Below are 18,082 nucleotides of genomic sequence, written 5' to 3'. Positions count from 1 at the left end.
TTTCAAGCCACCGCTCAGCTTCTTTGGCAGCAAACTCAACTACTCGTAGTTAGGCGTAGAGGAAACCCTAAGTATCTGGAAGGACATACCTGTATTTAAGGTATCGAACTCAATCTGACCGATAATTTCAGGACGTAGAACTGCATCCCTACTGTCAATTAGCACGTCATAGATCAAAATTAAAGCATGGATCATTACGGGCCACTGCAGTATAATATCTATTATAAGCAAGTGAGAGGACAAGATCATTGAGTATTACATGATTTGCGAAGACGAGCACCTTCTCTGCCGGTATAGTAGTCTATTGAACAAAAGCGCCCGGCTGTTTGGTGCCATTGAGATTGCATATCTCTTTTTAATTATCATTCATAAAATTTGCGGCCCAGATAAGATATTTCAGGACCCTTCAACATCATTGGGTACTGCAGGCTGTCCGAAGACGAGGAAGAGGCTGAAACGACTGCGCACACTCTTTGCCGGTGTCCAATGAATTCAGGCTGTTTGGAGCCCGTGCAATTACATCTCTCTCGTACTTATCTTCCATAGAATCCACTGCCACTATAAGACACTTCAGGACCCTTCGACAACATTTAGTACTGCAGGCTCTACAAAGACGAGAAAGAGGCTGAAATCTTCTATGTCAGTGTCCTCGTCTAATGGGCAAATGAACCCAAACCCGCCTGTTTATTGCCCATGAGATTGAATCACTTTTACTTATCTTTCGTAGAATCCACGGCCCTGAGTAGATACTGCAGGAGCCTCAAATGGTTATGGGACGACTCTTATTAGATCTACCTATAGTCGATTAGATCCGTTTAAGTTTGATTGGAGTTTCCTCCCGATGAACATTTCGAAACGATCCTTGAACTGCTCTTAAGCGATAATTTAAAACTTTTGTATGGCAAGGTATCGGAGGTAATTATCCAATATACATATGTGGACTAAATACAGTCACTAATTTCGTGTTCGCCAGCCATTTTAGTTGGTCGCCGTAGTATGTTTTAGGGCTTTTGGACTATTATGTCAGGAAGTATGACTTTCCTATGAAAAACACTATAACGCTATGGAGAGGAACCCAAGGAGTACATTCTGTAAACATTTCAACCAAGCTCCCAGCAGCCATTAAACTGCACTTCAGCGAATAATTTGAACTTTTCTGAAGGAGCTACCTTAAGGGGTTGCACGATATAGTCCATCTTGGAACTTGTTGTATGATTGGAAGATATTTTACGATGTGGAAAATTTCATCCAAATCGGATACCCAATTCGTTTGTTATCGTGCACATTAATGAGTTTAACTGGTGTCGGCAATGGTTTTTAGGGCTTTTGTGCCATTATCTCAGGGAGTATGGGCTTACCCACGAAAAAAATTGGACATTTGTAATAAGGGCTTCAAAGGCTATCTGCAGGTGAAATATCATAATGATCAGAGAGCTGGTCTTAAACAGCACTTTAGTGGGGGATATCCGAAGGATTGGTAAACATATTAAGATACGCAAGGTTTGGACAAATCCATTATACCTTTAGCGAGTTATGTCACACACCATTTTAGAGAAAAGTTATGAAGCTCTGTGCGAAGGTACCTGTAGGATGTTGGTCAAAGATTGCTGCAGAGCTGGAAGCTCCCAACATGGCCAATATGACTCATGCTGTTCAGCGTTTGGTATGAGTACCAGTCTTGTATCATGATGGTTTTTGTTTTTTGTTTTGATGGTTTTGTTCTACCAACACCTATGCCGCAGCGGCAGCACGCAACATAGCCTCTCACGGTCACTGCAGCTCGTGCTTCTGAGGAAAAATCTTTGATTCAGATTTTTATATTCTCCACCATAATGTGGAGGGTATAATTTAATTTGTCATTCCGTTTGCAAAACATCGAAATATTCATCGGAGACCCTATAAAGTATATATATTCTTGATCAGGGTAAATTCTAAGTCGATATAACCATTTCCGTTTGTCCGCCCATTTGTTGAAATCAGGATACAACTCGCAATATTTAAGATAGAGCTTTGTAATTTGGTATAGATGTTTCTATTGCTCCTAGGATGTTTGGTATTGCAAATGGGCTATATCGGTCCACGTTTTGCTATAGCCCCACATAGAACGGTACCACCCGATTTACGGTATTTTTAGGGTTTTGGCCTAATTATCACACCGAAATGGCTTGAATTTTGTACTTAGTTTTTGTTCGGGAAATAAGACTTTTCCCCAGAAATTTGTCGGTATAGCTCCACTCCTTCCTATAGCCCCCATAGAAAGGTGCCACCCGATTTTCGGTATTTTGAATGTTGTGGCCACAATAATACACGGAAATGGATGAAATTCGGCATTTGGTATTCATTTGGGATATTAAACGTTTCATATGAAATTTGTCGGTATAAGCCCACGCCTGCATATAGACCCCATAGAACGGTATCACCCGATTTTCGGTATTTTGAAGGTTTTAGACTCATTATCACACCGAAATGGCTGAAATTTGGTACTTAGACTTCGTTGGGGGTATAAAACTTTCTCCCAGAAATTTGTCGGTATAGGTCAACGTCTTCATATAGCCCCCATAGAACGATACCTCCCGATTTTTGGTATTTTGAATGTTGTGGCCACAATAATACACCGAAATGGATGAAATTTGGCATTTGTATTCATTTGGGATATTAAACGTTTCATATGAAATTTGTCGGTATAGGCCCACGCCTTCATATAGCCCTCGGTACCTCCCGATTTTAGTTATTTTGAAGGTTGTGGCCACAGCAACCCACCGAAATGGCTGAAATTTGGTATTTAGTCTTTGTTGGAGGTAAAAACCTTTCTGACTGAAATTTATCGGTATAGGTCCACGTTTCAATATATCCCCCATAGGACGGCAACTCCCGATTTTCGTAATTCTGAAGGTTTTGACGTCAATATCCCACCGAAATGGCTGAAATCTCTTAAGTAGTCTTCCATGGGGTTATAAAATATTCAGTATAGGTCCGCGGGTTCCTATATCCCTCATAGAATCGTACCTCTTGATTTTCGGTTTTTGAAGGTTTTACCGAAATATCGGAAATTTCGCATTTTGTCTTCTTTGAGTCTAAAAACATTCCGCTAGAAATTTGTAGGTATAGATCAACGTTTTGATATAGGCCCCAAGGAACGGTACCTCCCGAATTTCGGTACTTTGAAGGTTAGCCACATTGTTTTACCGAACTTGCTGAAATTTGGTATTAAGTCTTCTTCATAAACGAAAGGAAACTAATTGTTCCATTTGTCTTTAACACAACTCGTGGTGGAGGGTATTTCAAGTTCGGCCTTGTCGAACTTAACGACGTTCTTACTTGTTAAGTTTGATTCGAGTGATTCGAGTTTTCTGAGATGTTATTATGGTGTATTTGAATCACAACACTTTGATTTATTTTCAGCCAAAGCTCAGTCTTACTTTCAATTTAATTTATTTCGACATTCATTCCCCTCTTTTTTAGTAATCTTCGAACACGCAATGCAATTTAATGTTATTTTTTATTTTGTCCAATTCAATTAATTCTTAATCTTTTGTTGTTGCATTTAAAATCCGTTTGATAGTTTATGCTGTTTTTGTTGCTGCCGTCCGCTTGTCATAACATTTTCCCCATTTCCTTAAAGAAAATTTCTGCACAATTCAGCAAATTCCAAAAGGTATTAAAACATTCTGTCACACACAGTGGCAAATAGTCATCCATGGAATTTACATTAAAGGTTTTTACAATGTATGACTGGCTGGCTGAGTGAGTGGCTATGGAATGAATGGTATGCAATTAAAGTGAAGAGGAGGTTATGCGATTTGTGCCTGCCTATATGTAGTTGTGTTGTGTATCGGGTGTGAGAGTGTGTTTGGGGTGTTAGTATATTTGCTTAAGGCCAATTTACATGATCAAATTCAATTGCAATTTAGTTAGCGACTTAATGCAAGAGGCCAATTAAATAGGCTTAAATAGAAATACGCACACACACACACATACAAAGAATATCTCACACACACACAAATGCAATTTAGTAGATTTACTCCTGTAAACAAATGCATTTAGTTATGTACAAATGCAACAAAGGGGGGGATAAATGTTGTGTGGCCGGGAGAGTAGAGGGACAGTAGAAGGAAAGAGTTACATGCCTTCTTGCATTGGAATGTAGTCGTGGCGTTATTTAAACCGTTTTTGATATTTAATACCTTTAATGAAACTATTTGTACAAATTGTTTTAGCTGTTTTAATTGAAAACTACATTCACGACTAGTACTCAAGTGAATTTGTCTAGGGCGGGAAGGAAGGAGGATAGTGTATGGGCGATTCACAAGAGCTGCATACTTACAATGCTATGCTAAATGGTTTGAGGGTATGAATGAAATTGGCGATTAGCTGTGTAGCCATTTATTTGAAGAATGTTAGGAATTTCTTGTCTTAGACACATTTTTTTCTTTATAAGAAATCCATAGGTTTTTTAGAAATTCTTTTAACACTTAAAAGAAACCTTAGCAATTGAAAATAGAAATTCTTTTAGTAGACTTAGCAGCTTAAGATTACACGAAGAAAAGCGTTTATTAGCAAGCATGGGTAAAAATATCCCATTCATGATTAAGCAAAATAAATAAAATGTAGGCAAAGAATTTTATAAACTTTTTTCTGCAATGTTAGAAGAAAAATCTTAAACCCCTTATTCATTGTAACCTAAAAAAGTCAAGTGTTTGTCTTTTGATTTGAACAAACTGCTATTTAAAACGCATAACTGGTCCTTTGTGGTGGTTCGGTTGTGGCAGTGGCCACCAAAACAGATTTGAAGTTAAACGCCATTTTTAAAATAGATAGCAATGATTATGGTTAAGCTTCAGCGGCAAATAGTGGCAAACATACCCCAAAAGTTTTGAGGTCTTTGAAACAGAAGGAGAGGTCATTCTATCACAGAAAAAAACGCACTCCAAATATTATTCTAGCAAGGAGTATGCGCCAGAGAGCAAATACATTTGCCTCTCCTTGTTATGTCTCTGAGACAATTGTCATAAATCTCTGATTTAATTATTATACAAATCCATTAACATTTTTCTCTTTTCTTTTTCTCTCTTTGCAGATAGCTCTTCCACCAATACCACGGAAAATCATTCCTCACCACCCTCACCCCAAATGAATGGCAACTTGGCCAACAGCAACAACGGCAATGGCAACAATAACGGCAACAAATCACCCTCACCCTATTCTCAACACAACTCTCAGCAGCAGCAACACCACCATCACAATCATCATTTATCCCAACCCCATCAGGCCACAACACCCACCAGCTCCAGCGGTGGTGGTGTTGGTAATGGCGGCACACTTCTTTCTCATCATTCCTCCCACTCAAATTCCAGTTACTTACTGCCAACCAGCTCTAATGAATCCGATGATGAGGGTGAGGAAATCATTGAGGAAGATGATGGCACCGATGGTCCCTCGGATGGTTCCTCGCCTCAAGGTGATTCAAATCAAAACAAACGTAAAAAGAAAACCCGTACTGTCTTTTCAAGGGCCCAGGTATTTCAACTGGAATCCACATTTGATTTGAAACGTTATCTCAGTTCTTCGGAACGGGCTGGTTTGGCTGCCTCCCTGCGTTTAACCGAGACCCAGGTGAAAATTTGGTTTCAAAATCGCCGCAACAAATGGAAACGTCAATTGGCTGCAGAGCTGGAGGCTGCCAACATGGCCAATATGGCCCATGCTGCCCAGCGTTTGGTAAGAGTACCAGTCCTGTATCATGATGGTACCACATCCGGTTTTGTTCCCCCACCACCTCCACACCATCCACATGCCATGCAGTACTATGCTGCAGCGGCAGCACGCAACAATAGCCCCCCACGGCCACCACTGTCATCCCTGGTATAGGGGGTGGGGTGTTTAACTGCGGCCGCAGTTGCGGCAGCAGCTGCCAATAACCCCTCAACATCGTCTGCAAATACCCAGTGTGGTAGACCCACTACGCCCAATACACCGCCAACCTCACAGCATCACAGCGCCTTACATGGCCACCACGCTCATCTGCAACATCATCATCACCAACATTTGCAACATTTAATGCGTGTAACAGCCTCACCCTACACACATCATCATCATCTTGCGACCACCACCGCCACCAGGTTGACACCTCCATCACCCCAGCCAAGTAACACCGAGTCAGAGGCAGATGATGCTGCCATAGATGTGGAAAATGAGGATGAGGAACAAGAATCAACGCCAACAAAACTGCAGCAGCAGCAGCAACAACAACACCACAATACAGAGGAAATGGCTGGAAAGTTTTCACAAACGGCCACAAATGGTCACTCCAACAATTCACAACAACAATCGGCTGTAGAGTTGCCAACCAACTGTAGCAAAACTCCGGCCATGGAGAGACTTTTAAATGGTCTGCAAAAACAGTCCCACACAATGGGGGGCATGGAGGAAAAGGCCAATGGAAATGGAAATTTCAATCACAACACCAGTGAACAAATGAAAAATCATAAAATTTATTAAAAACAAACAAACAAAAAACACCTGTAAAATATATGTAAAAACGACATTTTAATATAAGAAAGAAAAATTAAAAAAAAAATAATTAAAAACAACAACTAAGCTGGTTTCATACAAACGAATCTTAACATAAACAAATAAAGAAAAAAAAAAAAAAAAAACAAAATATTAAATAAATAATACAAAATATATTCCCCTCTAATAGCCAAAACTTTGTAACATATCGTAATATTAAAAATTCTTAAAAAAATAACTTAAAATAAAAAAACTTATTTATTGTTCCTATATACATTTATATTTAATTTCTGTATATAAACTTTTCTTAAAAATCCAAAAAATATATAACGAAAAATCCTATGTAAAATTTCCAATTTCTATTACAACTAACAACTCTTTGTATATGTCTCAATTGCTCAAAATTATTATATTAACATCAAGAAAAAGATAACAAAATATATATAAAAAGTACTAAATGCTTGTAAAAATTATTTATAAACACATTTAAAGTAGATTATATTATTTATTGTATATTTATTTAAGTTTTGTTTTTGAGTTATAATTTTTATTTGTATTTCTTTTAATATTAAATTAGTTAAATTACAATGTAAAAAATACAAAAAAGAAAATGTTAATAATATAATTATTACTTGAATTACATATGTAAACAAAGTAAATTAAAATAAAAAATATATAAAAATTGCTTATAAAAATTGTTGGGTTTTATTTATATATTCTAAACAAGGCTGGTGTTCCATTAAGAATAGACCTCCAAACGCATCGATCTCCAAATTTTTGATGTCATGTTTTGTGATATGAAAAAAATAATCGAAAGATTTCGATTAACACAACGTGTTGTTAGATATATTTTGGAAAATTAGATATTTTAGCATGAACGTACTCAGCGCAGTATGACATAACACCATTTGTGCTGCGCCGTTTACAGTGACCTCAGAAAATTAATTTGCCAAAAAATGGAAATTATTTATAACAGCTGCTATGCCGGAAAAAATATAAGCCGTGCGTAAACGGATGATGCAAGATTGATATGTTATAGACAGTGAGTTAGAGGCATCACTTGTAATTTTTTCCACCAGTTAACATTCGATATTGCATAAACACCTAACCACAAAGATGGGGTTTCCTCGTTGGATCTCTTGTCGATCGAAGCAATAAATTTCGAATAAAGTACAAAAACGATTTCAAAAGACGTTTATAAGATAGTCTCAGGGGACAAATCATGGAACTATGTGCATGATCCCGAAAATACCTGTGCACGGTGGATCCACCCATTGGCCAAATATAAAACAAGTGAGCAAAGGCTATAGTCGGGACGGGGCCGACCATGTGATACCCTACACCACTAACCCTGTGCATAAGGTTTTCACTGGTAAACATTTCTTTTAGGGAATATAATCCGACTACCACCAAAAATAATATGCCTCTTTCTCTCTGGGACCCCCATAAGCAACCAAACTTTCGTGACCATCCGATCAAAATTACGACCTGTAGCTTGATTGCAAAAAATGGAAGAATTGGATGCATTACCGACTATTGTGGTATCTCCCTTGTTTGACCACCTTCGCCAACCTGCTTTACGCCAATGTAAAGGTAATATTTTCTTCTTCCATTGACAGGTTTTGCCGTTGGAATACTCCTACTAAAAGCCAATATGTTCACAAAGAATAAAACTTTGAATTTGTCTCCAAATGAGTTTTTGCCCATTCCGACCATCATTGAAATCAGTACGCTTCTTCCTCTGTGGGACCCAAATTTACCCCTAAAATTTCGTGACGATCCGATCAAAATTGCAACCTGTGGCGTGATTGCAAAATAATCGGAAAATGGGATGCATTATCGACTATTGCCATATCTCTGCTATTTGACCACCTACGACAACCTACTTTACATCGTTGTAAAGGTGATATTTTCTACATTCCTGGCCAGGTTTTGCTTTTGATATACCTCTTAAAGAAACAGAGATATTGGCTTTGAAATAAAATATTGACTTTTCTCCAAATAAGTGTTTGCCCATTCCGACCCCTAAATATTATCCGACCATCACCAAAATCAATAGGCTTCTTCATCTGTGAGACCCCCATTAACCCTCAAATTTTCGTGTCGATCCGATTAAAATCGCGACCTGAAGCGTGATTTCCAAAAAAAAAAAAAAAATAGAAAAATGGGATGTATTGCCGACTATTGCGATATCTCCGTTATTTGGTTACCTACGCCGACCTAGTTTGCATCATTGTAAAGACGGGATCTTCTACTTTCATAGTCAGGCTTTGCTTTTGGAAAATTTTCAACCAAAGCTGTGATATTCGTCAATATAATTAAAATCGCAAAAATTAAAATTGGCGTTTTATCTGCTACTATTGTGATATCTTCGTTGTTTGATCACCTACGAGCAGCTACTTTACATCATTCGAAAGGTGATATTTTCTGCTTTCATTGTCAGGTTTTGCTTATATTGCATATAGAAGCTGAGATATTCGCTTTGTAAAAAACGTTGTCTATTTATCCAACTAAGTTTTTTGCCCTTTCCGACCCCTAAATATTATCCGACCATCACCAAAATCAATAGGCTTCTTCCCCTCCGATCAAAATTGCGACCTGTAGCGTGATTACAAAGTTTAGATGGACAGACGGACAGGCGGACGGACTGACGGACACACATAGTGGTGTAGGGTATAAAAATAATTTCAAAATTTTGGTACAATATCTGGCAACTCTGACAGCTATGACATGGACCTTTTTAAAAATATATTAGTTTTTGTTTCATTCGAACCCGATCTTCTTAAGAATAGCTTCAAAAGTCGGAACATTTGACTAATATTTTTTGTTGTGAGTACAACCTATGTATATTTTAAGTGCAAGTAAATATATTCAAAATATCGCGAAACTGATACGTATAGCAACATTTTATAGTGGATTTTGAAGGAGGAGGTAAAAGCTTTATTTTCATTAAAAATAGTGTTTAGCGTGTTGTGGAATTCTAGTTAACTGCATATTTTCTTAGTGTATTTTGTAATGCCAATTCGATCATATACTTAAATTTGACCTAAGGTTTTAGTCATGATGCCCACCTCGGGAACAAGTTTCCAAAGTAGGTCATGGGTATAAGATTATTCAGTATTACAATCAGCTGCCATCTAGTGCCAGACTATAAATGGTTGGTCGCTGACTAAAGCTGCCCTAGAATAGGGTTACTATGGATATATTAGCGTATAACTCTGTTATCTGACCACGTACATAAACATAATTGTCATCAGCGGCAAGATGAAGAAATCTTCTTCCAAATTTGTCTTACGTTGGCGGTACGTGCCTTCCAGGAAGAACGCTATAAGATCTATATTAAACATTTTACCAATTTTCAGACAAAAATGTTGATTTTTTAATCCGCTAAATTGGTTGAATTTTATGTTGTTTTGGAGTTTGTTTTGTTTCCCCAAGCCTTTTTGTGCGTCATAAGATAATCGGGAATTTTGTTCATGTAATTTTGTATTAACAGTATAAAACAATTCTTACTGTATACCCCCTCCAGAGGGGAAAGGGGGAGAATGTCACGCTCGTGGTTTCTTAAACACTCTTCGCAGCAGCACAAAGCTGTAATTGGCGAATTGGCTTGATTTTTACGCTCTAAATATTTTTGGTCACTTTATCCATACAAGTGGATCCACTGTGCAGTGGCTTGATTATGTGACAGCATTCGTTATCGAGTAAAATTATCGAGTTATTGAGCATACATTGACTATCGTAAACAACAAAAAAAAATGAAAAAATAAGTAAGATGCAAGTTTGGTAAAACAATGTCGCTAACCTTCAAAATACCGAAATTCGGGAGGTACCGTTCTATACCGACAAATTTCAGGGGGAAAGTTTTATACCCCCAATGAGGACTAAGTACCAAATTTCAGCCATTTTGGTGTGATATTGAGGCTATATCAAAACGTCGATCTATACTGACAAATTTCTGGCGGAAAGTTTTTAGACTCAATGAAGACTAAATACCAAATTTCCGATATTTCGGTAAAAGCTTTAAAGTACCGAAAATCAAGAGGTACGCTTCTATGGGGTATATAGGAACCCGCGGACCTATACTGATAATTATCTCCTGGAATATTTAATAATCCCATGATATATTTTATAACCCCCAAATTTCTGTTTTACGGTGGGATATTGACGTTACAACCATCAGAATTACGAAAACCTTCAGAATTACGAAAACCGGGGGGGAATATCGAAAAGTGAACCTATACCGACGAATTTCAGTCAGAAAGTTTTTTACCTCCAACAAAGTCTTTGTACCAGATTTCAGCCATTTCGGTGGGTTGCTGTGGCCACAACCTTTAAAATACCGAAAATCGGGAGGAACCGTTCTATGGGGGCTGTGTGAAGGTATGGACCTATACCGAAAAATTTCCAGGAGAGAGTTTTATACCCCCAACGGTGACTATATACCGACAAATTTCATGCGGAACGAAATACCAAATTTCAGAAATTTCGGTATAAAATTGAGGCCACACCCTTCAAATACCGGAAATAGGGAGGTAGCGTTCTATGGGGACTATACTAAGGCGTGGACCCGTACAAACAAGTTTCTGGGAGAAAGTTTGGGGGTATAAAACTTTCTCCCAGAAACTTGTTGGTACGAAGACTAAATACAAATATTCAACCATTTCTGAGGAATATTGAGGTCACAACCTTCAAAGACCGAAAATCGGGAGGTACGTCCTATAGGGTCATATGATGGCGTGGACCTATACCGAAAAATTGCATATGGAACATTTAGTATCCCAAATAAAGACCAAGTACCCAATTTCAGCCATTTCGGTGGAATATTGAGGATACAACCTTCAAAATACCGGAAATATTGAGGTACCGTTCTATGGTGGCTATACTAAGGCGTGGATCTGAAACCGGAAAGATTTATACCCGCAACGAAGACTAAGTACAGAATTTCAGCCATTTTTGAGAAATATTGTGGCCACAACCTTCAAAGTACCGAAAATCGGGAGGTACCGTTCTATGAGGCCATATGAAGGCGTGGACCTATACCGACAAATTTCTGGGTGAAAGTTTTATACCCCCAAAGAAGACTAAGTACCAAATATCAACCATATTAAAATTGCGAGCTGTATTTTGATTTCAACATACGGATGGACGGACAGACGGACATGGTTACATCGACTTAGAATTTTACCCTGATCAAGAATAGGTTATCCGATGAATATTTCGATGTGTTGCAAACGGAATGACAAATTTAATAATAACCTCTATATTATGGTGTAAAGTAAAAAGTATCAGTCGGCTTTGCCGACAGAGATATGTATACCCTCAGCCTATGCGAATTTAAACTTTCATCTACAGACAGTCGAATATATTTAGGGTCTTTTCATACTTTTGTGGCCCTTGGTGGACATTTGAGTTTGCCGACAAAAACGTGGATTAGGATTAAAGTTCAAAAGTCTTGCGGAGGAGTTACTTAAAGGAATGGACGGACTTCATCCATTATGGAAGTGGAAAAAGGATCTTCGAACAGACCCTAAACTGCACTTAGACACAAATGTTTCAACTTTTGTAAGGAGAGGACCGATATGGGCCATTTTATAAGTTAAATTAACTTTGACAAAATATTAGGAGATCCAAAGTTTGGACCAAATTGGTTGCCCCGTTCAGGAGATATCGTGCATACCATTTTAGTGACATTTTTTAAATGTTGGGGGAAGTACAGAAAGCTGTGGACGATATTGCCAATCTTGGAACTTTCGGGCTCTAGTCTCAAGAAGTAAGGACTTGACCCTGAAAAAAACTTTTACTGTCGTAACTGAGGCAGCGAATACAAGTTGCTTCAACAAAAATCAAAGTGATTCGAGAGCAGGTCTTAAAGTGAGACGGTCATAAGGTACCCACTCTAGGAGCTGTCACTGACAGTTTGGCTGAACAAAGCCGGAAACTCCTGGATATACTGTGGATAATCAGAGAGGATCGGTGGCTGCTTACCGAAACTCGTCTGCGTGACATCGTGTTCGCAGGCGAAGGGGAACCTCCAAAACACTCCCAATTTGGCAGTGCCGCTTCATACTGAGGCGTTAGGGTCATCTGTTGTGAAAATAGGGAATCTCTGGATTTCCTCACTTCCACGATAGAGGGCTTGGCGAACTCTGGGAGGGGTGTCAACTGGCAGTTGTTGGTGTCAAAGACGTCCCTTTCAGAAGAGTGTTGTCTGCATGGGCGCCACCTCCACCTGTGGATCCCGCACGCATACTGACTATACTCAGCAGACAAAACCCCAATCTTCGGACCAGCACATGGAATCTGGTCAGCCACAATCCGGAAAATGGAGGTGTTGCCATCAGGGTGTCAATAGACACTCAGGGACAAGATTACCTAAGGACTCGAGAGGGAAAACTACATTTTGGTCTAGGATGGATCAGATTCCGCCTAGGACGAAAGTAGTGGAGGAACGGAAGCAGCTGCCGCTTCGCATAATGCAGATTAATCTGCATCACTGCAAAGCGGCTGCTGCTGAACTTCTTCTAGCCCTCAAGAAATCCGAAGTTGACATTGTCTTAATCCGGGAGCCCTATTTATAAAAAAAATAAGGTTGCTGGGTTAATCGATAGCAACTACACCACCTTCGCCACACCCAACGGGGATAAGGTAAGAACCTGTGTAGTTGCTAAGAAGAGCCTTAAACTAATATTTCTCTCTAATTTCAGCGGAGGTGATATTACTGCTTTAGGATGGAATGCAGCTCCCAGAGAGCCACCATATTCTCGTCCATATACATGCCATTCGAGAGCCCTGACCCACCGGACAAAGACGTGGAGAAGCTTGTCAAAGAGATGGGTAGCACTTGTCTCATCATCCTAGGATGTGATGCCAATGCTCACCATTTCCACTTGGGTAGCAGCGACACAAATACCAGAAGTGAGTCCGTATTCGAGTTTATCTTAAAACATTACCTTAGAATATGCAACAGGGGAAACGAATACACTTTTCAAAATAGAATCGGGGGGGAGGTTATTGACATAACCCTCATTAATAAAGACGAATCTCTTATCAGTGACTGGAGGGTATCGGAAGAATGCTCCTTTTCGGATCATCGGAAGATATTCTTCCAAGTCTCTGATAATGGTATTCGACAGCCGCCATTTAGAAATCCACGGAAAACCGACTGGAGCAAATTCAATGAACTAGTAAGCTCCAAGCTGGGAGTATCACGATACCCCCAAATAGCTACAGAGGTTAATGGCGCAGTGAAGCACTTGACAGAGGTTTTAGTGGACAGCTATGAGACCGCCTGCCCACTCACTTACCCAGGCAGTAGATGTCAACCGGTCTGGTGGTCGAAATATCTGGCTAATATCAGAAAGACTAGCAGAAGGCTCTATAACAAAGCCAACAAAACGAAGTTGTCCACAGATTGGGAGAACTACAAAGTATCTTTCAATAAGTACAACAGCGAAATAAAGAAGGCTAAACGCAGATCTTGGGTCTGCTTTAGCGAGTCTATAGAGGGAGTAAAGGATGTAGCCAGGTTCCGTAGAGTACTGTCGAAGGACCCCAAATCCATCGGCAGTATCAAACGGGATGATGGCACATGGACTAACTCCGGTCTAGAAACTCTGGATCTCCTAGCCAAAACCCACTTTCCCAACTGCATGGATGCACCAGATCGCTCAGCCGATCCACATATGTGCAACCAAGCCACAGGGGAAGTGAGTGTCATCGATGATATTATAAGTCACACAAAGATAGCTGGGGCGATAAACACAGATGGTATCTTCCCTGCTATGCTACAAAATGCATTGGAGGTGTTGATCCCACACCTGGATCACATTTATAGGGCCCGTCTACGTCTATCGCTCACTCTGGTTCTGTGGAGGGAGGTCACGGTGAAGTCAAGTCACACACTTCCCAATGACTATAGACCAATCAGCCTATCTTCCTTTCTATTGAAAACCTTATAAAGATTGCTTGATCTAGGAAAAAGGTCCAAGCTTGAAAACAGTGTTATAAGTCCTGCCAAACACGCCTACATCAAAGGCAGATCGGTGGAGACTGCACTAAATGAAGTCAATCGAGAGGAATATGATAGGCTCAAATTATACGTTAGCAGCGTTTCTTGACATAGAAGGCGCCTTTAATAACGTCACTCTTGAACTTGGGTGTTTCCACCACACTGATCAATTGGATCGATGGAATGCTTTGCGGCAGGATAATCAATTCAAATATCGGTGAGACCTCCATTCGTAAGTCTGTTACCAGGGGCACACTACAAGGTGGCGTACTATCTCCACTGCTGTGGCTCCTGGTGATTAATGAGTTATGGTATGCAAAAATTTTCCGAACATTTCCAAACATTTGTGGGGGAGGTACCGGAAGGAGTGGACCGATATAACCCATCTTCGAACTTAAACTAAGTTTGGATAAATTGTCTGAAACGGATTTCGTCCAAACATACTTGCGGTCTAAAACCATAATTTCGATGAGGTACATTTTGCCCGTATGAAAGTGTATATACCCTCGTTAGCATAAATGCTGAGGGTATAAATGAAAGACTTCTTATTGTGTTTTTTTAAAATGTTGTAGAAGAAAAATAAAATTAGTAAATAAATGTCAGCATTTTTTATACAAAATAACAAGAGAAATTAGTAATAGTCTTTTGCAGTCGTTTGAGAAATTGTAATAACATTAGAATTAAAATAAATAGAAATATAATTACAGTCGTTAAAAAATAAGTTGAAAAAGTAAGCGTTTTTGCAAAAAATGATTTAATATTAATAGTCCATATTTTACAGGTGAACAACATTTAAAATAATACCTTTTAAGCATCTCGTCCGCCGCTGTTTACCGAAAGAAAAATTTTCTCAGAGAGGCTAATGCAAAAAAAAAACAAGTGAGCAAAGGCTATAGTCGGGACGGGGCCGATCATGTGATACCCTACATCACTACCCCTGTGCATAAGCTCTTCACTGGTAAACATTTCTTTTAGGGAATATAATCCGACTACCACCAAAAAATATGCCCCTTTCTCTCTGGGACCCCCATAATCAATCAAAATTTCGTGACCATCCGATCAAAATTACGACCTGTAGCTTGATTGCAAAAATAGGAAGAATTGGATGCATTACCGACTATTGTGGTATCTCCCTTTTTTGACCACCTTCGCGAACCTGCTTTACACCAATGTAAAGGTAATATTTTCTTCTTCCATTGACAGGCCTTGCCGTTGGAATACCTCTACTAGAAGCCGATATATTCACAAAGAATAAAACTTTGAATTTGTCTCCAAATGAGTTTTTCCCCATTCCGACCCCCAAATATTATCCGACTATCACCAAAATCAATAGGCTTTTTCCTCTGTGGGTCCCCCATCTATCCCCAAAATTTCGTCACTATCCGATCAAAATTCCAACTAGTAGCGTGATTACAAAAAATGGGAAAATTGGGTATATTACTGAATTTTGCAATATCTCGGTTTGCTCACTTACGCCAACATACTTTGCATCAATATAAACGAGATCTTTTCTTCTTCCATTGACGGGTATTCCTTTTGGAATACTACAAACAGAAGCGGAGATATTCGTATTAGAAAAAACGTCGACATTTCTCCACATAAGCTTTTCGCTTATTCCGACTCCTGAATATTATCCGTCCATCACCAAACTAAATAGGCTTCTTCCTCTGTGGGACCCGCATCAACTCCCAAAAAATTCGTAACGATCCGACCAAATTGCGACCTGTAGCGTGATTACAAACAAATTGAAAAATGGGATGCAATACCGACTATTGCGATATCTCTGTTGTGTGAGCAGCTTTTGGTATAGCCCATATAGAAGCTGAGATATTCGCTTTGGAAAAAACGTTGTCTTCTTATCCACCTAAGTTTTTTGCCCTTTCCGACCCCTAAATATTATCCGACCATCACCAATAGGCTTCTTCCCATCCGGGGCCCCCATTAATATCCTAAACATAAATAATTCTCTTATTTTCTTATTCAAAGTGTTGTTCAGCAAATACCACAAATATTTACATATTTTCATTACTAGCCCAGTCAAAATAGACTCGTATTAGGGGGAAATAGCAAAAATTCCCACAAAGCTGAATTTTGGTGGAGAGTTATGGTTTAAGTCAAAATTTGTAAAGTCCAGTCAAAATAGACGGTTTGTCATTAAAAGCAACGTCCTAAAAGTCCCCATCGATCCAATGTGTGCAAAAAAAGATTTTCAGGGTCAATGTCAAATTTTAAAGGTATTTATAGGTTTTCGGTTTTGAAAACAGTTGTTCCAATCAAAAAGTGATTAAAGTAAATATTGTAGACAGAAAAATTATCTACATGTTTCGTCCGTATATTTTTTTCCTAGCAGGAAAAAAGGGAAATATGCACATATTCAGACGAACCGGCTAAAATAACCGAAGTAACCGGGTCTGTCCCCCAAAAAATATATGTTTCCTTGAATAGCGAAATTATACCTATCATTAGAAACAAAATTCCAACAAAATCGGAGAGTGTTTAGAAGAGTTATTCCATGTTAGAGTCATTTTATGCAAAAATAGCCAATGTAACCCACATGTGTAAGCGGAAGCACAACGGGAACCAATCTTTAAATGACTATGAATAATATTTCCGTTTTTGGATACGAGGCAAGTTAAAATATGATCAATTTTGGTAAATCTCTCATATATTATGACATTATATTTTCGGTATTTGACAACTTTTAAAGCAGTTTGTTGTATATCTTCTTTCAGAACATCATAAATGGTGGATCGAAATCCAAACTTTATGATATATCAGATGGATTAAGCCACGACTTCAGCAGATAATCTTGAGATTTGAGTCCTCCTCGGAAAAGCTATAATTTATGCATTCTTGGCTAACTGTTTCGCACAAGCAACTCCAACGACCGATTTGACGTATAAAAAACTGAAAAAAACTAAATTTTGATTTCAAAATAAATTTTTATTTACCCAAATAAACACCCGGTATTTACCCAAAACTTGGGTAAATACCGGGTAGAATCCCATCTATACGCATGTCTATTTTGACTGGGCTAACCCATAACACATAATTTCATACTAATATAAATACATTTGTGATCTAATTTTCTTATGGAAATAGTATACCTAGATATATACAGGGCAATCATGAATAAAATTTCCGTGCGGAAGTTGTTCCCTTTCTGCAATTTCAATATTTTTTATTTCCCTATTTATGTCAAAAAAGGGAATATTTTTGTCGGTTAGGCAAGAATACTCCCTAATTAGGAGATTCTAGTAGTTTTCCACGTTTTACAATAATGGCTTTTAAAGAATTTCACTTTTTTAAATTATTTTCCGTGCGGAAAATTCAGAGGGAAATATTCAGGCTTACCCTGATAGTTTATTCTGAAACTCATAGCGAAATTTTGTGTAGAATTTTTTATCTTTTAACACTTTTCACCTAAAACCAAGTTTCGTATTACTTTCATGTATCAACTCGAAAAAAAGAAGAAAAAATCATCAAAAAATTGGGAAATATTTTCATGTTTTTTCAGCAAATTGATACTGCTATTTTTATGATATATAATGTAAATGGAAA

At 38.5% G+C, this 18,082-nt stretch overlaps 1 protein-coding gene across 1 annotated transcript in view; it reads left to right on the top strand.

Annotated features, from left to right (window-relative positions):
- Hmx (H6 family homeobox) overlaps positions 1-6,656 on the top strand; it is a 41,622-nt gene extending 34,966 nt beyond the window's left edge. The window contains exon 3 of the mRNA XM_073964063.1: positions 5,078-6,656. Within this exon, the coding sequence (XP_073820164.1) occupies positions 5,078-5,868 (791 nt within the window). The 3' untranslated portion in view covers positions 5,869-6,656. The remainder of the gene's footprint in view (positions 1-5,077) is intronic.
- The last annotated feature ends 11,426 nt before the right edge of the window (positions 6,657-18,082 follow it).

The sequence above is a fragment of the Musca autumnalis genome, unplaced genomic scaffold (genome assembly GCF_047663935.1).
Source record: "Musca autumnalis isolate F117 unplaced genomic scaffold, ASM4766393v1 scaffold_1, whole genome shotgun sequence".
NCBI classification, from domain to species: Eukaryota; Metazoa; Arthropoda; class Insecta; order Diptera; family Muscidae; genus Musca; species Musca autumnalis.
This window is presented reverse-complemented; position numbering and strand designations above follow the sequence as displayed.